Source organism: Cavia porcellus, unplaced genomic scaffold, assembly GCF_034190915.1.
Source record: "Cavia porcellus strain 051 isolate PalLab524CR breed Dunkin Hartley unplaced genomic scaffold, mCavPor4.1 scaffold_3, whole genome shotgun sequence".
Classification (NCBI taxonomy): domain Eukaryota; kingdom Metazoa; phylum Chordata; class Mammalia; order Rodentia; family Caviidae; genus Cavia; species Cavia porcellus.
Window position 1 is genome coordinate 117,615,630 of NW_026947486.1, and position 19,557 is coordinate 117,635,186.

The 19,557-nt window shown below is 44.4% G+C and overlaps 1 protein-coding gene across 1 annotated transcript in view; it reads right to left on the bottom strand.

The window, feature by feature from the left end:
- Cd99l2 (CD99 molecule like 2) overlaps positions 1-18,414 on the bottom strand; it is an 88,194-nt gene extending 69,780 nt beyond the window's left edge. The window contains exons 1-2 of the mRNA XM_013150942.3: positions 18,319-18,414; positions 17,676-18,159 (exon numbers count right to left, since the gene is read on the bottom strand). Of these exons, the coding sequence (XP_013006396.2) occupies positions 17,676-18,159; positions 18,319-18,414 (580 nt within the window). The remainder of the gene's footprint in view (positions 1-17,675; positions 18,160-18,318) is intronic.
- Between the last annotated feature and the right edge of the window lie 1,143 nt (positions 18,415-19,557).

The following is a 19,557-nucleotide window of genomic DNA, read 5'->3' on the forward strand; positions in this document are numbered from 1 at the left end:
CAGAACAATCCAAAAGCCTCCCACCAGGTTTCTTTGAAGTGGAAGCAACAAAGAAGTTAAATGGGACTCTGGAAAAAACGAAATGAGAAATAATTTCTCTAACAACTACAGAGAATACCAAAAGACACACCATGCTTAGTAATGTTACAGCAAAAAAAAAAAAACAAAAACAAAAACAAAAAAAAAACAGAAAAATAGACCAGCTTAAGCAAATTATGGAAATGCAGCATAGGAAAGAAATGAATTCCATAATGCAGATTGAAGCAGATATCCAGGAGAATAAAAGCTCCATTCAAAGTACTCAAAGCAGATTAGGCCAATGTAAGAAAAGGATCTCAGATACTGAAGACAAGCCAACAGCTAGTGAACAGGAAAAAAAAGATTTCTCAAAACTAGGTAGGGACCATAAGAAATCAATCCAGCAGTTGCTAGATGAGACAAAGAAGAATAACTTAAGACTAACGGGAGTCAATCAACAAGCAGGAAATACCACAAATGACAGTAAAAAATGTTCACAGACATCATGACAGAAAACTTTCCTAGTAGAGAAAAAAAAATTGACATACAAGTAAGTGAGACATATAGAACTCTAGTTAGCAGTAAGCAACAAAATCTACACCAAGGCATATCATACTCAAGATTCCAGAAATTAAACACAGGAATAGAATCTTAAAAGCTATTAGGGAAAAGAAACAAATCACCTATTAAAGGAAAGCCCATCAGAATCACAGCTGACTTCTCAGCACAAACTCTCAAGTCAAGGAGAGCTTGGAATGAAGTACTTCAAGTTCTAAATGAAAACAACTTTCAACACAGATTGATGTATCCTGAAAAACTATCTTTCAAAATTGATGGGGAGATAATATACTTCCATGACAAAGAACATCTGAGGAAATTTATGACCACCAAACCAGCACTCCAAAATGTTCTGAAGCACATTCTAGAAAGAGATAATAAGGACTACAGCTCCATGAACTCCAACAGAAGGAATCCACTGAGGATGGCAAACAATTAGAAAGAGAGAAACAAAACATGCAAATAATATGACAAGGATAAGTCTATATTTTAGTTATAACCATCAATGTTAATGGTCACAATTCACCAGTCAAAAGACACAAACTGGCAGAATGTATCAAGAAGCAAGATACAACAATATACCTTATACAAGAAACACATTTGATTCAAAATAAATTCATAGACTGAAAGTCAAAGGATGGAAAACAGTATTCCACGGAACAGGAACCCAGAAAAAAGCAGGGGTAGCTATTCTTCTGGCAGACAAAGTGAATTTCAAGCCAAGACTGATTAACAGCAATAAATAAGGTTACTAGAGCCTTGTAAAGGGAACAATCCAAGAGGAAGACATAAAGATCATAAGTATATATCCAACAAATACCAGTGCACCCAACTATATAAAGCAATTACTAATGGACAAGATAAATCAAATAAGCCCCAATACAATTGTTTTGGGAGACCTCAATACTCCACTGTCACAAAAAGATAGATCAATTGGACAAAAAAATCAATAATGAAATATTAGATCTAAATCAAACTTTTGAACAAGTGGATTTAGTAGATGTCTATAGACTGTTCCACCCCACAACATCAGAACACACATTCTCCTCATCTGCACATGGGCCATTATCCAAAATAAACCATAGACTAGCTCATAGAATATGCTTAAGTAAACACAAAGGAATTGAAATTATCCCATGCACACAACAGACCACAGTGCAATGAAATTGGAAATTCATGCCAAAGGAAACCACAAGAACTTCATTATAAACACATAGAAATTAAATAGCATCCTACTGAACAACTAATGGGTCACAGATGAAATTAAAGAAGAATTAAACAGTCCTTATAGTTGAACAATAATGACAACACGACATCCTGGAACTTCTGAGACCCAATGAAGGCAGTCTTAAGAAGGAAATTTATGGCAGTAAATACCCATATCAGAAAAACAGAGCAAAAATATATAAACAACTCAATGCTGAACCTCAAACTTCTAGAAAAACAAGAGCAGGTTAAACCAAAAGCTCATACAAGGGAGGAAATTATAAAAATCAAAGCAGAAATTAACACACTGGAGACTAAAAAAACAAAAAAATAATGAACAAAAAGAGTTCGTTCTTTGAAAGGTTAAATAAAATTAACAAACCCTTAGGCAACCTTATCAAAAAAAGGAAAGAAAACACACAAATATATGCAATTAGGAATGAAGGGTGAGATCACAACAGACCCTGCAGAAATTCAGAAAATAATCTATACCTACATTGAAAACTTGTATTCTAATTAGATGAAAAATACAAAAAAAGGACAAATTCCTAGATACATAACAATTGCCAGAGCTGAATCAAGAAGAGATAAATATCCCAATATCTACAAATGAAATTGAAGATGTAATTTAAAACCTATCAACAAAGAAAAGCCCAGGCCCCAATGGATTCACTGCTGAATTCTGCAAAAAATTTAGTGAAGGCCTAAGATTAACACTTCTCAAACTCTTTAATGAAATTGAAAAGGAAGCAATACTTCCGAATTCATTCCTGGAAGCAAGCATTGCCCTGATATCAAAACCAGAGGAGGACCCAACTAAGAGAATTATAAACCAATCTCCATAATGAACACTGATGTAAAAATCCTCAGTAAGACACTGACAAACAGAATGTAGCAAATCATCAAGGATAGTATACACCATGATTGAGTACGATTCATCCCATGCATGCAAGGATGGTTCAGTATACAAATATCCATAAATGTAATACACCATTTAAACAGAGCCAAGGACAAAAATCATATGATCATCTCAATAGATGCAAAAAAAGCTTTTGACCAAGTCCAGCACCCATTCGTGATAAAACCTTACAGAAAATAGGAATACATGCTCTTTATCTCAATCTGATAAAAAAAACCATCTATGACAAACCAACAGCCAACATCATACTAAATGGACAAAAACTGAAAGCTCGCACTCTAAAATCAGGAAGAAGACAAGAATGTCCACTGTCTCCACTCCTATTCAACATAGTCCTGGAAAAAAACTAAAAGCTTTCACTCTAAAATCTGGAACAAGACAAGGATGTCGAACTGTCTCATTCAAATTAGACCTGGAAACTTTAGCTGGAGCAATTAGACAAGATAAAGAAATAAAAGGAAAAAAGATAGGAAAGGAAGAAGTGAAACTATCCTTATTTGCAGATGACATGACACTCTACCTAGAAGACCCCAAAACTCCACCAACAGACTTCTAGATTTAATAAGCAAATTCAGTAATGTAGCTGGTTACAAAAGCAACACTCAAAAATCAATAGCCTTCTTATACACAAATAACAAACTCACTGAAAGAAAAATCAGGGAAATAATACCTTTTACAATAGCAGCCAAAAAAATGAAACACCTAAGGATAAATCTAATAAAGGATATTTAAAAAAAAGTCTACATGAAAACTACAATACTCTGAAAAAAGGAGATTGAAAAGGATATTAGGAAGATATCCCATGCTCTTGTGAAACAAAGCCAATACAGTTAAAATGGCCAAACTTCCAAAACTTTTATACAGATTCAATGAAATCCCAATCAAAATACCAATAGCATGTCTCACAGAATTAGAGAAAACAATCCTAAAATTCTTCTGGAACCAAAACAGACCTAGAACAGCAAAGACAGTCCTGGGGCAAAAAAAAACATGACAGGGGGCATCACAATCCGTGACTTGAAATTATACTATAAAGCTACTGTGATAAAAACAGTGTGGTACTGGCAAAAGAACACACCCAAAGATCAGTGGAACAGATTAGAAGATGCAGAAACAACTGCAGACACACTAAGATATCTTATCTTTGACAAAGGTGCCAAACACATGCAGTGGAAGTAAGATAGCCTCTTTAATAAATGGTGCTGGAAAGACTGCCTCTACACATGCCAAAGATTAAAACTGGACCCATATCTTTCAACATGTACTAAGATAAAATCAGAATGGATCAAAGATCTTAATATTGAAACAAAAAAGTTAAATCTGCTGGAAGATAGAGTAGGTAAAACTCTTGGTGTAGGCAAAGACTTTATGAACAAAACATCGACTGCACAGGAGCTATCAACAACAATCAACACCTGGGGCCTCACCCTATTGAAAGGCTTTTGCACAGCAACAGAAACCTCCAACAGAGTGAAGAGATGATTCACAGAGTGGGAGAAATGTTTGCCAGCTGTTCCTCAGACAAAAGATTTCTGTAGAGAACATATAAAGAGCTCAAAAAAAATCAGTCCTCCCAGATCAATCCAAAAATGGGCATCTGAGATGAACACACATTTCTCAGATGAAGAAACACAAACAGCAAATAAATACATTAAAAAAATGTTCCACATCTCTGGTCATTCAAGAGATGCAAATTAAAACAACACTGAGATTCCACCTCACCCCAGAAAGAATGGCTGTTATCAAGAAATCAACCAGTAGGCTGGGGATTTATCTCAGCGGCATAAGCACCTATCTGGCAAGCGCAAGGTCATGAGTTCGATCCCAGGTTGAAAAAAAAGGGAAAATAAAAGAAAGAAATCAACCAATAACAAATGCTGGAAGAGCTGTGTGAGAAAAAAGGAAGCCTTCTCCACTGTTCGGAGTGCAGACTGGTGCAACCACTGTGGAAATCAGTGTGGGGAGTTCTCAAAAAACTAGGACGGGGGCTGGGGATGTAGCTCAGCGGCATAAGCACCTGCCTTGCAAGCAGACAGTCATGAGTTCAATCCCTCGTACCGATAAAAAAGAAAAAGACAAAAAAAAAAAAAAACAAAAAACTAGGACTACGGGTCCTATTCAACCCACCTATTCACATTCTTCCCAAAACAATTTTAAAAAACATCATACCACAGCTATATATGTGCCCCCATGTTTATAGCAGCACAGTTTATAACACCCAGATCTTGGAAAAAACTTAAATGTCCATCAACTGAGGAATGGATACAAAAGAGGTTGTATTTTTCTACAATGGAATACTACTCAGCCATAAAGAAGAATAAACTGGAGACTTTTATAGGTAAATGGATGCACCTTGAGAACATACTCATTAGTGAAATAAATAAAACTCACATGTGTAAACATTGTATTGTCTCATTAGTGTGAGATGAAAAAAAACATATGTATATGTGTATAAAAAATAGTTATACTACTGATTTCTCTGAGTTCACTGAAGAGAAATTTGTACTGATGTTTGGACAGTTGAAGGCAGATATCTTGTGCTCTGGTGAATGATTTGGGAATGACAATGCATAATACATGTACCATTGCTGCCCCCTGATTTATGGGCTTTGAGGTTTTGTTGTGGTTTCTTCTTCTTTTTTTCTTTTTATACTTGAATAAAATGGATATTTTAAAAAAAGACATGAGCAGGCAACTCATAAAAGAAGAAATCAAGCACATACTTGCAATCCCAGCACTCAAGAGGTTGAGGCAGGAGGGTTGCTCCAAGTTCAAGGCCAGCCTGGGCTATATAGTGAGTTCAAGGCCAGTCTGAACTACATAGCAAGACTCTGTCTCAAAAAAAAACTAAAAAGATGTCAGGCATGGTGACACACATCTGTAATCTCAGCACTCAGAAGCCTGAGGCAGGAGGATCCCTTCGAGTTCAAGTTGGGACTACAAAGTGAGTTCAAGGCCAGCTTGAACTGCATAGGGAAACCCTGTCTCAGAAAGACAAAGCCAGGCACAGTAGCACATGCCTGTAATCCCAGCAATGGAGAGGCTGAGGCAGGAATATTCCATGAGTTTCAGGCCAGCTTTGGCTACAAAGTGAGTTCAAGGCCAGCCTATACTGAAAGTGAAACCCTGTCTCAAAAAGATAAAAACGAAACAAAAGAAATCAAAAAGACAACATAACTAAGAAGAAGGAAAAGGAGGAGGTGCAAGAGGAGAAATAATCAACTATGGTGCCACACCTCTATTATCTCACCTCTTGAGAGGCTGAGGCAAGAGGATCACTGCTAGTCTGAAGATAGCCTGGGCTACACCATGAGTTCTGGGCCAGCTTAAACTACACAACGAAACTCTGTGTCAAAAAACAAAATTCAGTTAGACACTAAACATGGTAACCATGGGATGCAAATGAAACCATAATCATATAAAACTACAATGGGTCAGATAAGGTCTAAATGTTAAAACAGAAACTCTTAATCTGCTGGGAGATAAAACAGGTCCAACTTTTGACACAGATGTAGGCAAGGACTTTCTGAACAGATCCCAGTGGCATGAGAAATAAGACCAAGAATCAACAAATGGGACCAAATCAAATTACGAAGCTTCTGCACAGTGTAGGAAACACCCAACAGAGTGAGCAGGCAGCTTCCAGAACTGGAAAGTGCTTGCCAGCTACACCTCAGACAGAAGACTACCATCAAGAATGCATAAAGACCTCAAAACAATTAGACCCCCAAAATAAAAGACCCAATCAAGAAATCACCAAGGGAAATGAATAGACACATCTCAAATGAAGCACAAATGGCCAGCCGGTATGGTGGCACACACCTGTAAATCCCAGCACTCAGGAGGCTAAGGCAGGAGGATCAAGAGCTACACAGTGGGCTGAAGGCTAGCTCTAACTGCAGAGTGAAATTTGTCTCAAAAAGATGAAAACAAGTAAAATGTCCAATAAATACATGAAAAAATGTTCAGCCTCAGAGCCATTTAAGAATGCAAAATAAAACAACAGTGAGATTCCATCTCACTCCAGGAAAACTGGCTGTCATCAAGAAATCAAATAACAGATGCTCGTGAGGCTGCAGGGAAAAAGGAATTCTTCTCCATTGTTGTGAGAGTGTAAACTGGTGCAACTACCCTGGAAATCAGTGTGGACATTCCTGCAAAAACTCAAACTACAAATTCCATTTGACCCAGCTAGTCCCCTCTTCTAAGTATCTTCTCTAAAGGAATTAAAGACCTATTACAGGGATACGTGCACACTCATGGTTACAGCAGCACAATTCATAATGGCTGAATCTTGGAAGGAGTCTGTATGTTCAACAGATGAGTGGATAAAGAAGATGTGGCATTGCATTTACACACAGTGGAGTACTACTCTGCCATAAAGAAGGATAAATTTGAGTCATGTGTACTGTGAAAAAAATACAGTAATACAAAACTAAATGCCCTCCATTGGTAAACCCTAGAACAGCAATTTTCAAACTTTTTGGCCTTAGGACTCTTATACAAAAATTACTGAGTACTATAAAGAGCTTTTGCTATGTAGGTTATATCTACTGACATTTATTTCATTAGAAATTAAAGCTGTGTATGGTGGCACACGCTTGTAATCCCAGAACATGGGAGGCTAAGGCAGGAAGACTGCCATGAATGAGACAAGCCTAGACTGCATGTGAGACCCTGTCTCAAAAACCAAAGTGGGGACTGGGCATGATAGTACATGCCTGTCATCCCAGCACTTTGGAGGCTGAGTCAGGAGAATTGGGTAGAGTTTGAGACCAGCCTGGGCCACATAGGAAGTTAAAGGTCAGCCCAAACTATATAATGAGACCCTGTCTCAAAAAAGCCAAAACCAAAAAAAAAAAAAAAAAAAAAAAAAAAACATCAAATCAAGTTAAAAAGAGGCAAAACCACATTATTTACAATTTCCTACATTTTCCAAGTTTACTACTGTTATGGCTTTTTTTTTTTTTTAATTTTATTTAAGGAGAAAAGAAAAAAAGCAGAGAAAGGGTACAAGTTATACAGATTTGCAGAAAAAAAAATGAACAGTAGGAAATTACTAGTTAATGGATTACATATTGTCATCTTAGAAATAATTGTTCAAGTCACAAAATTAAAGCTTGTAAAGTAGACATTCCATCAATGATACTGCAAACAGTTCTGTTCAATGATCCAATAAAACTCTGTGATATCATTTTCTATCTTATACACTTAAATATACATGCAGTTATATAGTACAGAGCACTTTCTTTTCCTCTCTTTTGTACAATGACTATTACACATTTTGGGTTTCATTGCTCCCATGGTTCTTATTACTTTTTTGGAAGAGAGTAAAACCAAATGTGACATAACAGAACAGAATCGGTCAAGTCAAAGGGGTGGACATAATAGATAATGTGAAAACATAATACAAGGTGATCAACAATGGTTACCATAATGCCTCCCGCTATCTCTAATAGAATTGCCTATATTGTTAGTTACAATACAATTGAACAAAACTGTAAAGAATAAAACCGACAAAACCAAAACATTGGAGACATTGTAGGTCTTCAAAAATAGATAAAAGTCAATGAGAATGGGCGTCATAATGAATCTCATTATCTTCACAGCTGATGCCTAAATTTTCGAACCTGATACTATCCAGCAAAACAGAATGGGGGAACATCAGTTAAAAACCAGATGGTGAGAGTAATACAGGGCTTTAAATCGAGGTAATGGAAAGTCAAAGTGGGTTACTATAATATATCCTGCTATTTTTTTCCTTTAATTAAAAGGATAAAAATAAAAAAGTAAATAATGGAGTGGAGATTGAGATAAAAGAGGGCATAACAACGAAACAGCACAGATCAAAACATAACCATTTAAGCAGAATAGTGTTTCACCACCAGATAATCCTGACCTAAAAGTAGTTACCATATTATCTCTTTCCTTGAAATCCTTGAGTACAACTTCGTATACTGTAGCATTAAGTATATCAAAACAATGTAAAACCATTCAAGAGAATGACAGCATTACAGAGTATTTAGAATCGACTAACAGAAAATGAACAATGGTTTCTGTATAATCTCCTTGTCTTTAAAAGGTTTTTGCTTATACTATCATACATAATAAAATCCAGTAAGATACAACCTATTTGGACCATTGGAGACAGAAGGACAAAAGCTAGATGAGACTTCAAAACAAGATGATACTAAATCAGTATTACCTATTAAGATGTCATTTTCTCCAAAATAGCTGTTCCTATCATCCAATCTTCTCTGCCTCATTTCTGTTGAGCTCTTATTCTGTCAGTAGCTGTCAGTTTGTCTTCTTCACTTTGTTCTCTGCTCCATTCGTTGTGGCCTCCATTATTTCTGGATTCTTTGTATTTTTCTTTTTTTAGAATATCCTGCAATACTCTCTGTAGAGTTGAATTGGTGGTTGCAAATTCCCCCAGTTCCTCTTTATCCTGGAAGCACCTTGTTTTTCCATCAATTTCGAGGGACAGTTGTGCAGGATATCTCAATCTTGGCTGGAGATTATTATCTTTCAAAGCTTGAATTATTTCCCCCCAAGCTCTTCGTGATTTGATGGTTTGTGCAGAGAAATCTGCTGTAATTCTGATGGGTGCTCCCTTGTAAGTGGTCTGCTTCTTGTCTCTGACAGCTTTTAATATTCTGTTCTTGTATTGAATTTCTGGAATTTTTATTATTATATGCCTGGGTGTTGCTCTGTTTGGGTTGTAGGTAGCTGGGGTCCTGTATGCCTCATACATCTGAGTATCTTTACCTTTTGCTAAATTAGGAAAATTCTCCTGGATTATTTCTGTGAGTAGCTTTTGTAGTTCATTTGTTTGTGTCCCTACTTCTTCTTTTATGTTCTTAATCCTTAAGTTATGGCTCCTCTTATCATCTTCTTGTCTTTGTATTATTGCTGTTTGTTTCTTTGTTATTTTTAAGAAGTTTTTCATTTCATTCTCCCATATTACAATTCTGCCCTCCAGTTCAGATAGTCTGTCCTTAGTTTCTTTCAAGCTGTTATGCCAGTCTTCGATAGACTTCTTAGTTTCTTGGTAGTCCCTTTGAACCTGCTTCACGTATTCTATGCTTTCCCTGTTTTCTCCATCAAACACTTCTCCCCTCTTTTTCTGTTCTTCCATTCCACCATCTGTTTTTTCTTGGGTGGTGCTTAGTATTTCTCTAACTATTTTGCATACTTCTAGCTTCAGGTCGTTGATAACTTCATTCCTGAATTGGTCTATGAGGCTCTCTATATGGCGCCTTATGTGTAATGGTGCGGTGTCTGGTATTGCCTGTTTCTCAGAATTGGGGGCCGAGGAGCCTTTCTTGTTGCTGCCTCTTCCCATATTCTCTGTTCCTTATATATGCAAGCTTATATGAGAGGCCTAGCTTCTCTCTCTGTCAGCCACAGCCTGATCGAATTGCGCCAGTTAGGTGTTTCCACTCACTGCTGCACACCAGGCAGCCTACGCGGGGGCCCGCCCCTCCCGGCCTCCGTCAGGCTCTGGGATCTGGGTTGGGCCAGCCTACGGGGTCCGCCGGCAGCGTCACGCAGGCCAGGCACTTTTCACCAATCCCGCCCGACAGGGGAATGTGTGGCTGGAGTCGCCAGCGCGCCCTGCTCCCGCAGGACTGCCCGGGCCCAGAAAGTCCGCTGGAGTCAAACTGTGGTGGAGTGTCAGTTTCTCTCACTCACCTCGCCACAAGTCAGAACATGCCTCCCTGCCTGTCCTGTTTTCGACTCCGTTCACAGACTCCCGTTCTCAGAGTTTCCGTGCGTCTCTCTCCTTGCCGAGCCGATGTAGAGGCAGCCAGCCACCGCGCGGCGGGAAACCCAAATGGCGTGGGGTCCAGCCTCAGCAGCGAGGCTTTTCTGTTCCTGTTTTAGCACCAGGACTGCATTCCGAGTTGGTTTCTCTCAGCCGAGTTCGTTCCTGAGTCAGCAGAGCATAACTCCACCTGCTTATGTCTCTTTAGTCCGCACCATACCTGGCTTCTGAGCCTAGTTTTCAGAGAGCCTCCGGTAGTTGCTGTTATCTGTCCGCCATGTTCTCCCGGAAGTTGTTATGGCTTTTGTCTAGATGTCCCCCCAAAGCCTCATGCAGTCACAAGTGTGGCTTCTTGGAGGTGGCTGCAACTAGGATATGTGAGTCTGGGATTAAACTGCCCTGCCCATGTGTGAGTGTACCCTGCCCTAAGGGTAAGTAGCCTGGATAGGATATAAGGGAAAAAGGAGGGCTATGGCTGGTCCCTTGTCACTTGTTGCTTGCTGCCTCAATACCTTGCTGCTTTGCTGCCTTCCTGGTGTCTCCCTGCCACACTATGGACTGTTTCTCCTCTGCAATGCCCCTCCCCATGCCACCCTGCCCTGGAGCCAGCCAACTATGGACTGAAACCTCTGCAGACTTCAAGCCAAAATAAATCTTCCTTCCCTTAACTCTGGGCATCAGGTATGTTGTCTCAAGTAAGACAATTACCAAGAACACAAGTTACTCTTGTAACCTTGTAAATATTTGGATTGTCAGATTTCATTATGATTTTGAACCTACTAGAGGGGGTGTGATTTGCATGTCTCCAATCCTTAATGATGTTGATTATCTCCTCATATGTTTATTGTCCAATTTGATTTCTTCATTAATGAACTTCCTGAGCAAACCTTTGGCTTGCTTTGCTGTTTATTCATTTTCACTGCTTCTCATAAAACATCAAATGTATTAAACCTGACAAGGCGGTCGCCTGATAGCAAACTAGTAAGGGACAAAGGAGCCACATGTAGGATCTACACAGTGAGTAACTACCCAGCACCAGCCAGAGCTGCGCAGGGGCCCAGTTTTAACTCCTGGGTCACAAAGCCTCACATGGGGTCTCCCTGCCTCCAGCGCATCTACCCTGCAGCAAAGTGACAGTGCCAAAAGACTCGGATGACTCACCAGAAACACAGAACACAGAGGGAGTTATAAAGAATACAGCTGTCTGTGCATGGAGACCTTGATGTTAGCTGAGATGAATGAGACACAGCTGAAACATCGCATCCCCGCTGCTCTTATCTGAGAAACCCAGAGTATAAATAAATTAAAGAGCAATAAGAGAGAGATCACAGGAAACAGGGACATGAATCTTTTGCAGAAGGGAAGGGGATCGAGAGATGGGTGAAGGGTGGGAGAGGATAGAAAAAGACTGGAGCTGCATTATGTACCGGGTCTGACTCCCTCCTCACAAGGAAAGGAATCATTGTGCACTGCAAATATGAACAAACAAAAACAAAACTTGAAAAAATCTAAAACAAAAGCACACAGCTGCCTGCAAAGCACTCACTTGCCTGGAGAGGCCTGGAGTCTCCCCAGTACTGTGACAGGGCACAGGGGCCAAGACTAGGAGGAGCTGCTACTAGGGTCTAACTAAGTAGAGGCAGGTCGCTGCCAACACCCCAGGCTCCAGAAGAGCTCCCCTCATGCTCTGCCCACAAATTCTTGGGGCTTTTTCTTGTTTTTGAGACAGCGTCTTGCTATATAGAACAGGCTGGCCTTGGACTTACCACAATCCTCCTGCCTCAGCCCCACGTACTAGGACAAGCATGCACCACCACAGCTGGTTTTGCCTACAAATTATCCAACGCAATTTTCTTTCCTTTGTTCTCTTTTTGCTTCAGCTCAGGAGACCTGCATCCTGTAACATGTGTTACACATGTTAGGCAGCGCTACACCACTGAGCAGCACCTAGTGCAGGGTGGGAAAATGACCACACCCACCTCCCTCTGCCTGGTGACCTACCCACAAGGCCCCGGAAGTCAGGGCACGGCAGGAGCGCAGCCACAGCACCCATGTGCTTCCACCTGGATCACTTGCCTACATCCCAGCATGCAAGAGACTGAGGCAGAAATATAGCAAGTTCAAGCAACTTAGTGAATCCCTGTCTCAAAACTGCCTGTAGCTCAGTGTGAAGGACCTGGGTTCAATCCTTAGCGCTATAAAAGAAAGAAAAAAAATGAAAATGAAAGACAGCACCCCCAGACCCTGTACCACTGGGTAACTGGTACACAGAATGGTGACCCCAGAGCCACCCAGCAAAGGGAACTTCCCCGCATGTCCACAGTGCCAGCATCCCATGGGCCACTCCAGAAACACTCAGGTAGGGATAAGCATTTCAGTGCCACTCTGCAGCTGCCCCTGGAACCCAGCATCAAACCTGACACCTAAGTCACTGCCAAGGTTCCTGTCTGGATCCCAGCCAGGGCCGGCTCTACTCCAGACCCTTTCTGAACCTGCCAGGGGCCCTGATGACCAATTCCGCACGGACCACATGCTGCCACATCTCCAATTTGTTCTGTTCACTGTACACAGTGAATTGTTTTAAATGGAGACACAGTCAGGCACAGTGGCATGCACCTGTCATCCCAGCACTCAGGAAGCTGAGGCAGGAGGATCTTTGCCAGTTCAAGGCCAGTCTGAGCTACTAAGTAAGTTCAAGGCCAGTCTGAACTACACAGCAAGACCCTGTCTCAAAAAACCAATAAACGGGGGCTGGGGATTTAGCTCAGCAGCATAAGCACCTGCCTTGCAAGCAGGCGGTCATGAGTTTGATCCCCGGTACTGATAAAAAAAATTAAAAAAAAAAAAAAACAATAAACATGTCAAGCACGGTGGTACACCCCTGTTATCCCAGCACTTGGGAGGCTGAGGCAGGATGATTATTATGAGTTCAAGACCAGCCTGGGCTACAAAGTGAGCTCAAGGCCAGCCTGAACTGCATAGTGAGACCCTGTCTCAAAAAACCAATAAACAAATAAATAGATGAATGGTGCGACACCAGCTCTATCTAGTCCCAGAGCACCACCTCCACTATCCTATAGACCCCTTGCCCCCTCGCAGCTGATCCTCGACCCCCACTTTCTCTGGATAGCAATGGTGTGCCACATAAATGACACTTCCACACTCTTCCATGTGCATCTCAACAGGGGGCTTGGCCAGCACACCTCAGGGAGGATGAGCAAAGATCCTTAGTGTGACAGCCAAGGAAGGAGCCAGGCGCTGTGCCAAGTGCTTAGCTTGTTACTGCTCTAATGTTAGTGGCAGTCCCAGGAGGTGTCATGCCATAGTGTGACCCTGAGGTACACAAGAGAAAGCCAAAGCCAAGGCACTGAGTGGGTTAAGGGGACCCACTGGAGGAGTGACCCCAGGCTGTTGGCCAATAGATTCATCGCACTGATCTGCAGCCACTGTCACCTTTGTTTGACCCACCAGGACGCTAAAGGGACTTGCATTCATCAGTCTTGCTTTGTCTACTCAGATAAACTTAGTTCCAATCCAGTCTTCCACAGACTAAACGGGTCTCAGGGAGTTTTGCAACCTCTCTGGTCCTCAAGTTTTTACTTTCCTTGGGTTTTTTAAGACAGGGTCTCACTATGTAGTCCAGACAGGCCTTGAACTTGTGACAATCCTCCTGCCTCAGCCTCCTTAGTGCTGGGATGACAGGTGTGTACCATCATGACCGGTAACTGTTCATTAGTTTTCAACGCTGCACATGAAGGGTCACCAGGGACATCAGGAGGGAGTGAGGCTCATGGTACCAGCTCTGCAGTTGGCATGAAGGGGAATCACTTTGGAGGTGCTGGGACCTGGTAGGTAGGAGGCACTTAAGAAACTGAGTGGCAAGTAACATCTACCTGTACCCATGAGATTCCCTGTCCCTGCTGCTCCAAGAACAGCCTAGATGCATTTTCTGTGTTATGCTTCCTCACAAGGAATGAGATCATTATGTACTGCAAATGTGTACTAATACAATAAAGATTAAAAACAAAACAAAAAAACAGAACAGAGGGGGCTGGGGATTGAACTCAGTGGCATAAGCACCTTCCTTGCAAGTGTGCAGTTGTGAATTCGATTCCTGGTTCCAATGAAAACGAAAAAGACAAAAAAAAAAAAAAAAAAAAAAAAAAAAACCAAAAACCAAAAACCAAAAACCAAAAACCAGAACAGAGCCAGGCATGGCGGTGCATGCCTGTCATCTCAGCCCTGGGGAGGCTGAAGCAGGAAAATGCTGTGAGTTCAAGGGTAGCCTGGGCTACACAGCAAGACCCTGTCTCAGAAAAATAAAAGGACAGCTTCTCACTTGTGTAGGCACAGATAGGTGGCACACCTGGTCTTGGACGATGCTGTACTAGAAAGAAGGTGACCTCCCAGGAGCCCACTGTGCATCCCAACTTACCCGTCATCACACCCACCACTGTTCTGCAAACCTTGTGCCTCATTCAGGGGACCAGAACCAAATGCACAGTGACCCAGGCCTGGACCAGGATCACCTGTTGTCCCTCCCCAGCACTGCCCAGACCTGGGGGAAACTGTCAATGCAAAAATCCTGTTTGCCATCTTATTGTGGACAAAAGATTCAGAAATCTGAGTTCCTATCTTGAAACCAAAACTGTATCTGGTTCAGCGGTTTTGGTTTTCTCTTGGGTTTTTGGTTTTGTTTTGTTGTGACACTTTTGGCTGGCCTTGAAGTTATTATATAGTCTAGGCTGGTCTCAAACTCAGGGGAATCCTCCTGCTTCAGCCTCCTGGGTGCTGAGATTACAGGTGTGTGCCACTGCACCCAGGTTTTTCCTGTTGCTTGGGTTTGGTTTTTGGTTTTATGAGACAGAATCTTGCTACATAGTTTAGGTTGGCCTTGAACTCTTGAGTGCTGGAATCATGACTGTACACTATCTTGTCTGTCAGTTCAGAAAACTTACTTTAAATAAAGATCACTGGTTTGAATGCAGGATCTGGTTATTTCAGGATATGTGGCTAGCGTCCTCACATCTGGAAAGAATGGCACACGTCACTTCAGACCTGGAAAGCTATGGAGGCGATTACAAGACACACAGCTTCTGCAGTACCCATCGAGCACTCGGGGTGACAGCTGGTAAACAGGCTGCAGATGGATACATCCTGAGTTCCCAGAGACAGCTGTGTTCACTACTAGGCACTCTAGGGAACCGCATAAGGGTCTAGAGTTCAACTGCCTGAAGCTGCTGAACAGCAGCCGCAGGACACCTGCAAGGACCGTGGAGTCAGACAGGCTTGGCATCACATGCCTACTGTGCCAATCAATCTGAGAGCACCAAGGCCCCTTAAGGTTCATCTCTCTGTGCCAATTTCCTCAGCTGGAAAAAGGTGGTGGTGGGGCTCAATCTCCTCTAGCATCTCCTAATTCAAACATGAAAGTTCCCCAGGCACAGTGGTACATCCCTGAAACTCAAGCACTTTGGAAGGCTGAGGCAGAAAGATTGCAAGTTTGAGCCTACCCTATATAACTTAGCAGAACAGTATCCTTTAAAAAAATTTAAAGGCCAGGGATGTAGCTCAATGTGAAAGTTTTTGGCTCAATGCTCAGTAGAGGAAAGAAAAAGCAAACATATGAGACTTCACCACTTATATTCCACTTTAAAAATTCCCATGTCATTTGACACTATGAAATGATCGCAATAGTTGCTCACCCCTATGTGTGGGTTTTTTTTTTTTTAATTTTGGTTTGGTTTTTTGAGAAAGGGTCTTACTATGTAGTTCAGGCTGCCTTGAACTTAAGTCATATACTGACCTCAAGGCTGGCTTCAAACTCATAGCAATCCTCCTGCCTCAGCCTCCCAAGTACCAGGATGCACCACTTCGCCCTGCTCTTTCTGAGGTTTTGTTTTCCACAGTTCCAGATATCCATGCTCACAAAAAACTCTCATTTTACACTGTACAACATTTTGTGTAGCATAAAATCCACGTGCCATCCCACCCCAGGCAAGCTCGAATGTGAACGCCCTTTTTTGCCTAGGGTATTCACCATGTGTACACTATGCTCCCATTAGGCACTTGGTACAGGTGGGAAGGCCAGAGGAATTCAAGCACGACAGGGCAAGGCTACAGTGCATATGATGAAAACATGGCAGAACTATGACCTGACACCACTGGTGCTTTCCCGGGTATCAGCCTGGTGGCAGACCAGCTGGCACATGTGCAAGGCTCCGGGTTCCAGCCCAAGTGCCGAAAAACACAAGCACTGTGGTTTTAGGCGTCCCCTGGAGGTCTTAGATAAAGGGGGGAGTACTGTATGCTTTTCTCTTCAAATACAGGTTATTAAACAGCACACAGATGTTATTCCCTATGGGAAACCTGAAAGAAAAATTCAACAATACTTCATGGCTGTAACTTGCTTTATTTTTATTTTTTCTTCCCGGCGCTGATAATGTATTTCAGATTTAATATCTGTGCTTGCTTCCACCATCAACAGAAGGTCCGCCCCACCGAGAGAGCCTCAGTTTGGGTCACCTGCGTGTCACAGTCCTGTCCCAGAGCCTGGCCTCTTTGAACAACGTCGACTAGGAGGTACAGACAGGATATAAATAAGTGTAAGGAGATTCTGCTGCGGCGTGTCTGAGACCCTATTTTTTAACTGCGGACCGCCTAATTTATGCTGCGAAGACGCTTCTCGCGTCTCCCACTCGGAACGCGCCCAGGGAGCCGCGGCCACGGGCTCGGTGGGCCGGGGCGGGGCCTGGGATGCCGCATTCCCGCGCGCCCAGGTAGCGCCCACGCCGACATCGATGCGACACGCAGCGGGCCCGGGGTCGCCCTCGCCGCTGCTGCCGCCCCGACGGACCCGCTCTTCTGGCCTGTCCCTGCCCTTTTTCTCGGCGCCTGTTTCGCCGGGACGCAGAGGCGCCGGAGCCCGTAAGGCCCGGGGGACTGGGCCTGCGCGCCACCGCCCCCCGCGAGGCTCTCCCTTGGGCAGAGTCCCGAGGCGAGCTGTGGTCCTGGACAGGGACACCTGCGCGGGGCCAGACCGCCGAGGCGCGGTGTTCACCCGGCGGCCTCGCGGCTGCGACCCGGGCCCCCGCCCAGCCGCGCCCCGCCCCCTCTGCCTCAGGCTCCCCAGGCGGCGCCAGCCGCTCATGCGCAGAGAGACCCCGGCCCGCGGGGCGAGGTCCCAGCGACCCCCCGCCCGCTTACCTCTGTGCACCAGGGTGGCCAGGGAGAACGCGACGCAGATGAGGAGAGCCGGGCGCCAGACAACCATGGCTGCAAGCACCGCGGGCGCGACAGGCCCGAGTGGGCGGAGGAAGAGCGCGCGCCGGCGCTGGCCGCGGGGGCGGGGCGGGGCCGCAGTCTCGGGGGCGGGGCCTGGGCGGGGCCTGGGCGGGGCTCGCTGGTTCCCAGAGGCTGGGGCTGCGTGGGTGGTGGGTCGTGGGTCCGCAGCCAGTTCGCGACCCGCCGAGCTATTCCTGCCCACCCGGTCTGGATATCCGAGTTCTCCCAGCCCAGAGCAGGCCCAGCGTCCCGCCGGCCGGTGACCTTTGCCGTGGCTTTCGTGCCTCTCGGGCCGGGCGTCCCCCAGCCAAAGGCTGTTCCCTAGGGTGCCGCCAGCCACCTCCCTTCCCCTGCCCGGATCGCAGCCCTCGCCCGCGGGGAGCTGTCGAGGAGCCGTGCTGGGCCACTAGCGGAAAGGGCCACCGGGGCAGGCGGGAGGCTTGCGGTGGGGACGCTCCCGAGGCTCTGGTGAGTGCGTGGAGTGCAAGTTGACAACCGCAAAACGTGCCCAGGACCGACAGCGCACTGCGGTCCTTTCCCATGAACCTCCGCAAACCCGGCCCACCTCCACCCGGGCCATAGATCCCGGCGCTGAGCCCCCGCCAGGAGCAGCCTTGGGGTCAAAGGCAGGCACACTGCTCCTCCAGGTGGCTAGCCCCATCACGTGCCTCTGGCTGTTTGGGGTTGCATCCTACCTTAAGGATGCCACTACCACCTGCCCCCCCCCCGACAGCCGGAAAACACCCACCAGAGACCTCTGCCTGAGTTCCTGCTGCCCCCTCAGAGCCCACCCATTACCGTGCTTCCTGGGATCCCGCAAACAATAACATATAGCATAAGAAGTGACCTTGGGGGTTTTCAGGAAGATGATTGTTCTGTGACAGAGAAGCACAATGAGCCTGGCAGTTCAGGCATTTTAGCCTTAAGCTTCATTCCTTACAAACCACCTCAAGGATCACCCCAACTTTGCCTTTGTTGGTGTTTTTGTTTTTGTTCTTGAGATGGGCTCACAAATGGGTTCCAGGTCTTCAACTGTGTACCCCAGGCTGTCTTCAAAATCATAGCCATCCTCCTGCCTCAGCCTCTTGAATGCTGGGATGACAAGCATGTGCCACCTCGCTCAGCTCAGCCCAGTCTTAAGGGGAAAAGATGAGCATAGCTGAGATTGAGAAGGAGCTAGGTCCAGTGCCACCACGTTGAAGAATCAGGTGCCACTAGGAAGCCCAGCCTGTGAGCCACCAGGAACCTGCCACACCAAAGGTCATGCAAGGCTTGATCAAGCTGGCCGGGGGGCGGGTTGACACCTGTCCAGCCTCTTAAGGAGTTAAAAAAGCGCTGGGCAGGCTGGGCAAGGAAGAAAAGCGGCTGTTGTTGTGGCAAGTGTGTGTGGGGGAAGCCAGAGTCCTGACCTTTATCTGAAACACCGACTCTCTGCCACACAAAAAACGTTTGTTCCATGTGAAGATGGTACTGTGCTGTTTACTGTGCTGTCCTTGGAAAATCTAACGTTGGCATCCCAGAGTTGGCAGTCCCAGAGTTTAAAAGAATAAGTGGACAAATAAGAAACCTTGGCCAGGTGTGATGGTGCACTCTGTCACTGCAGCACTAGGGAGGGAGGCCAGCCTGCACTACAAAGGAGACCCTTAGAAGTGCTGCGCTAGCCTGGCATTGTGGCACGCACCCGTCATTCTATCACTCGAGAGTCTGAGGCAGGAGGATTTTATGAGGAAACCCTGATCAACAAGCCAAAAGAAGAAGAAAAGCAAATGTTGATCCAGGACCGACAGGGGCCATCCAGGAGGGA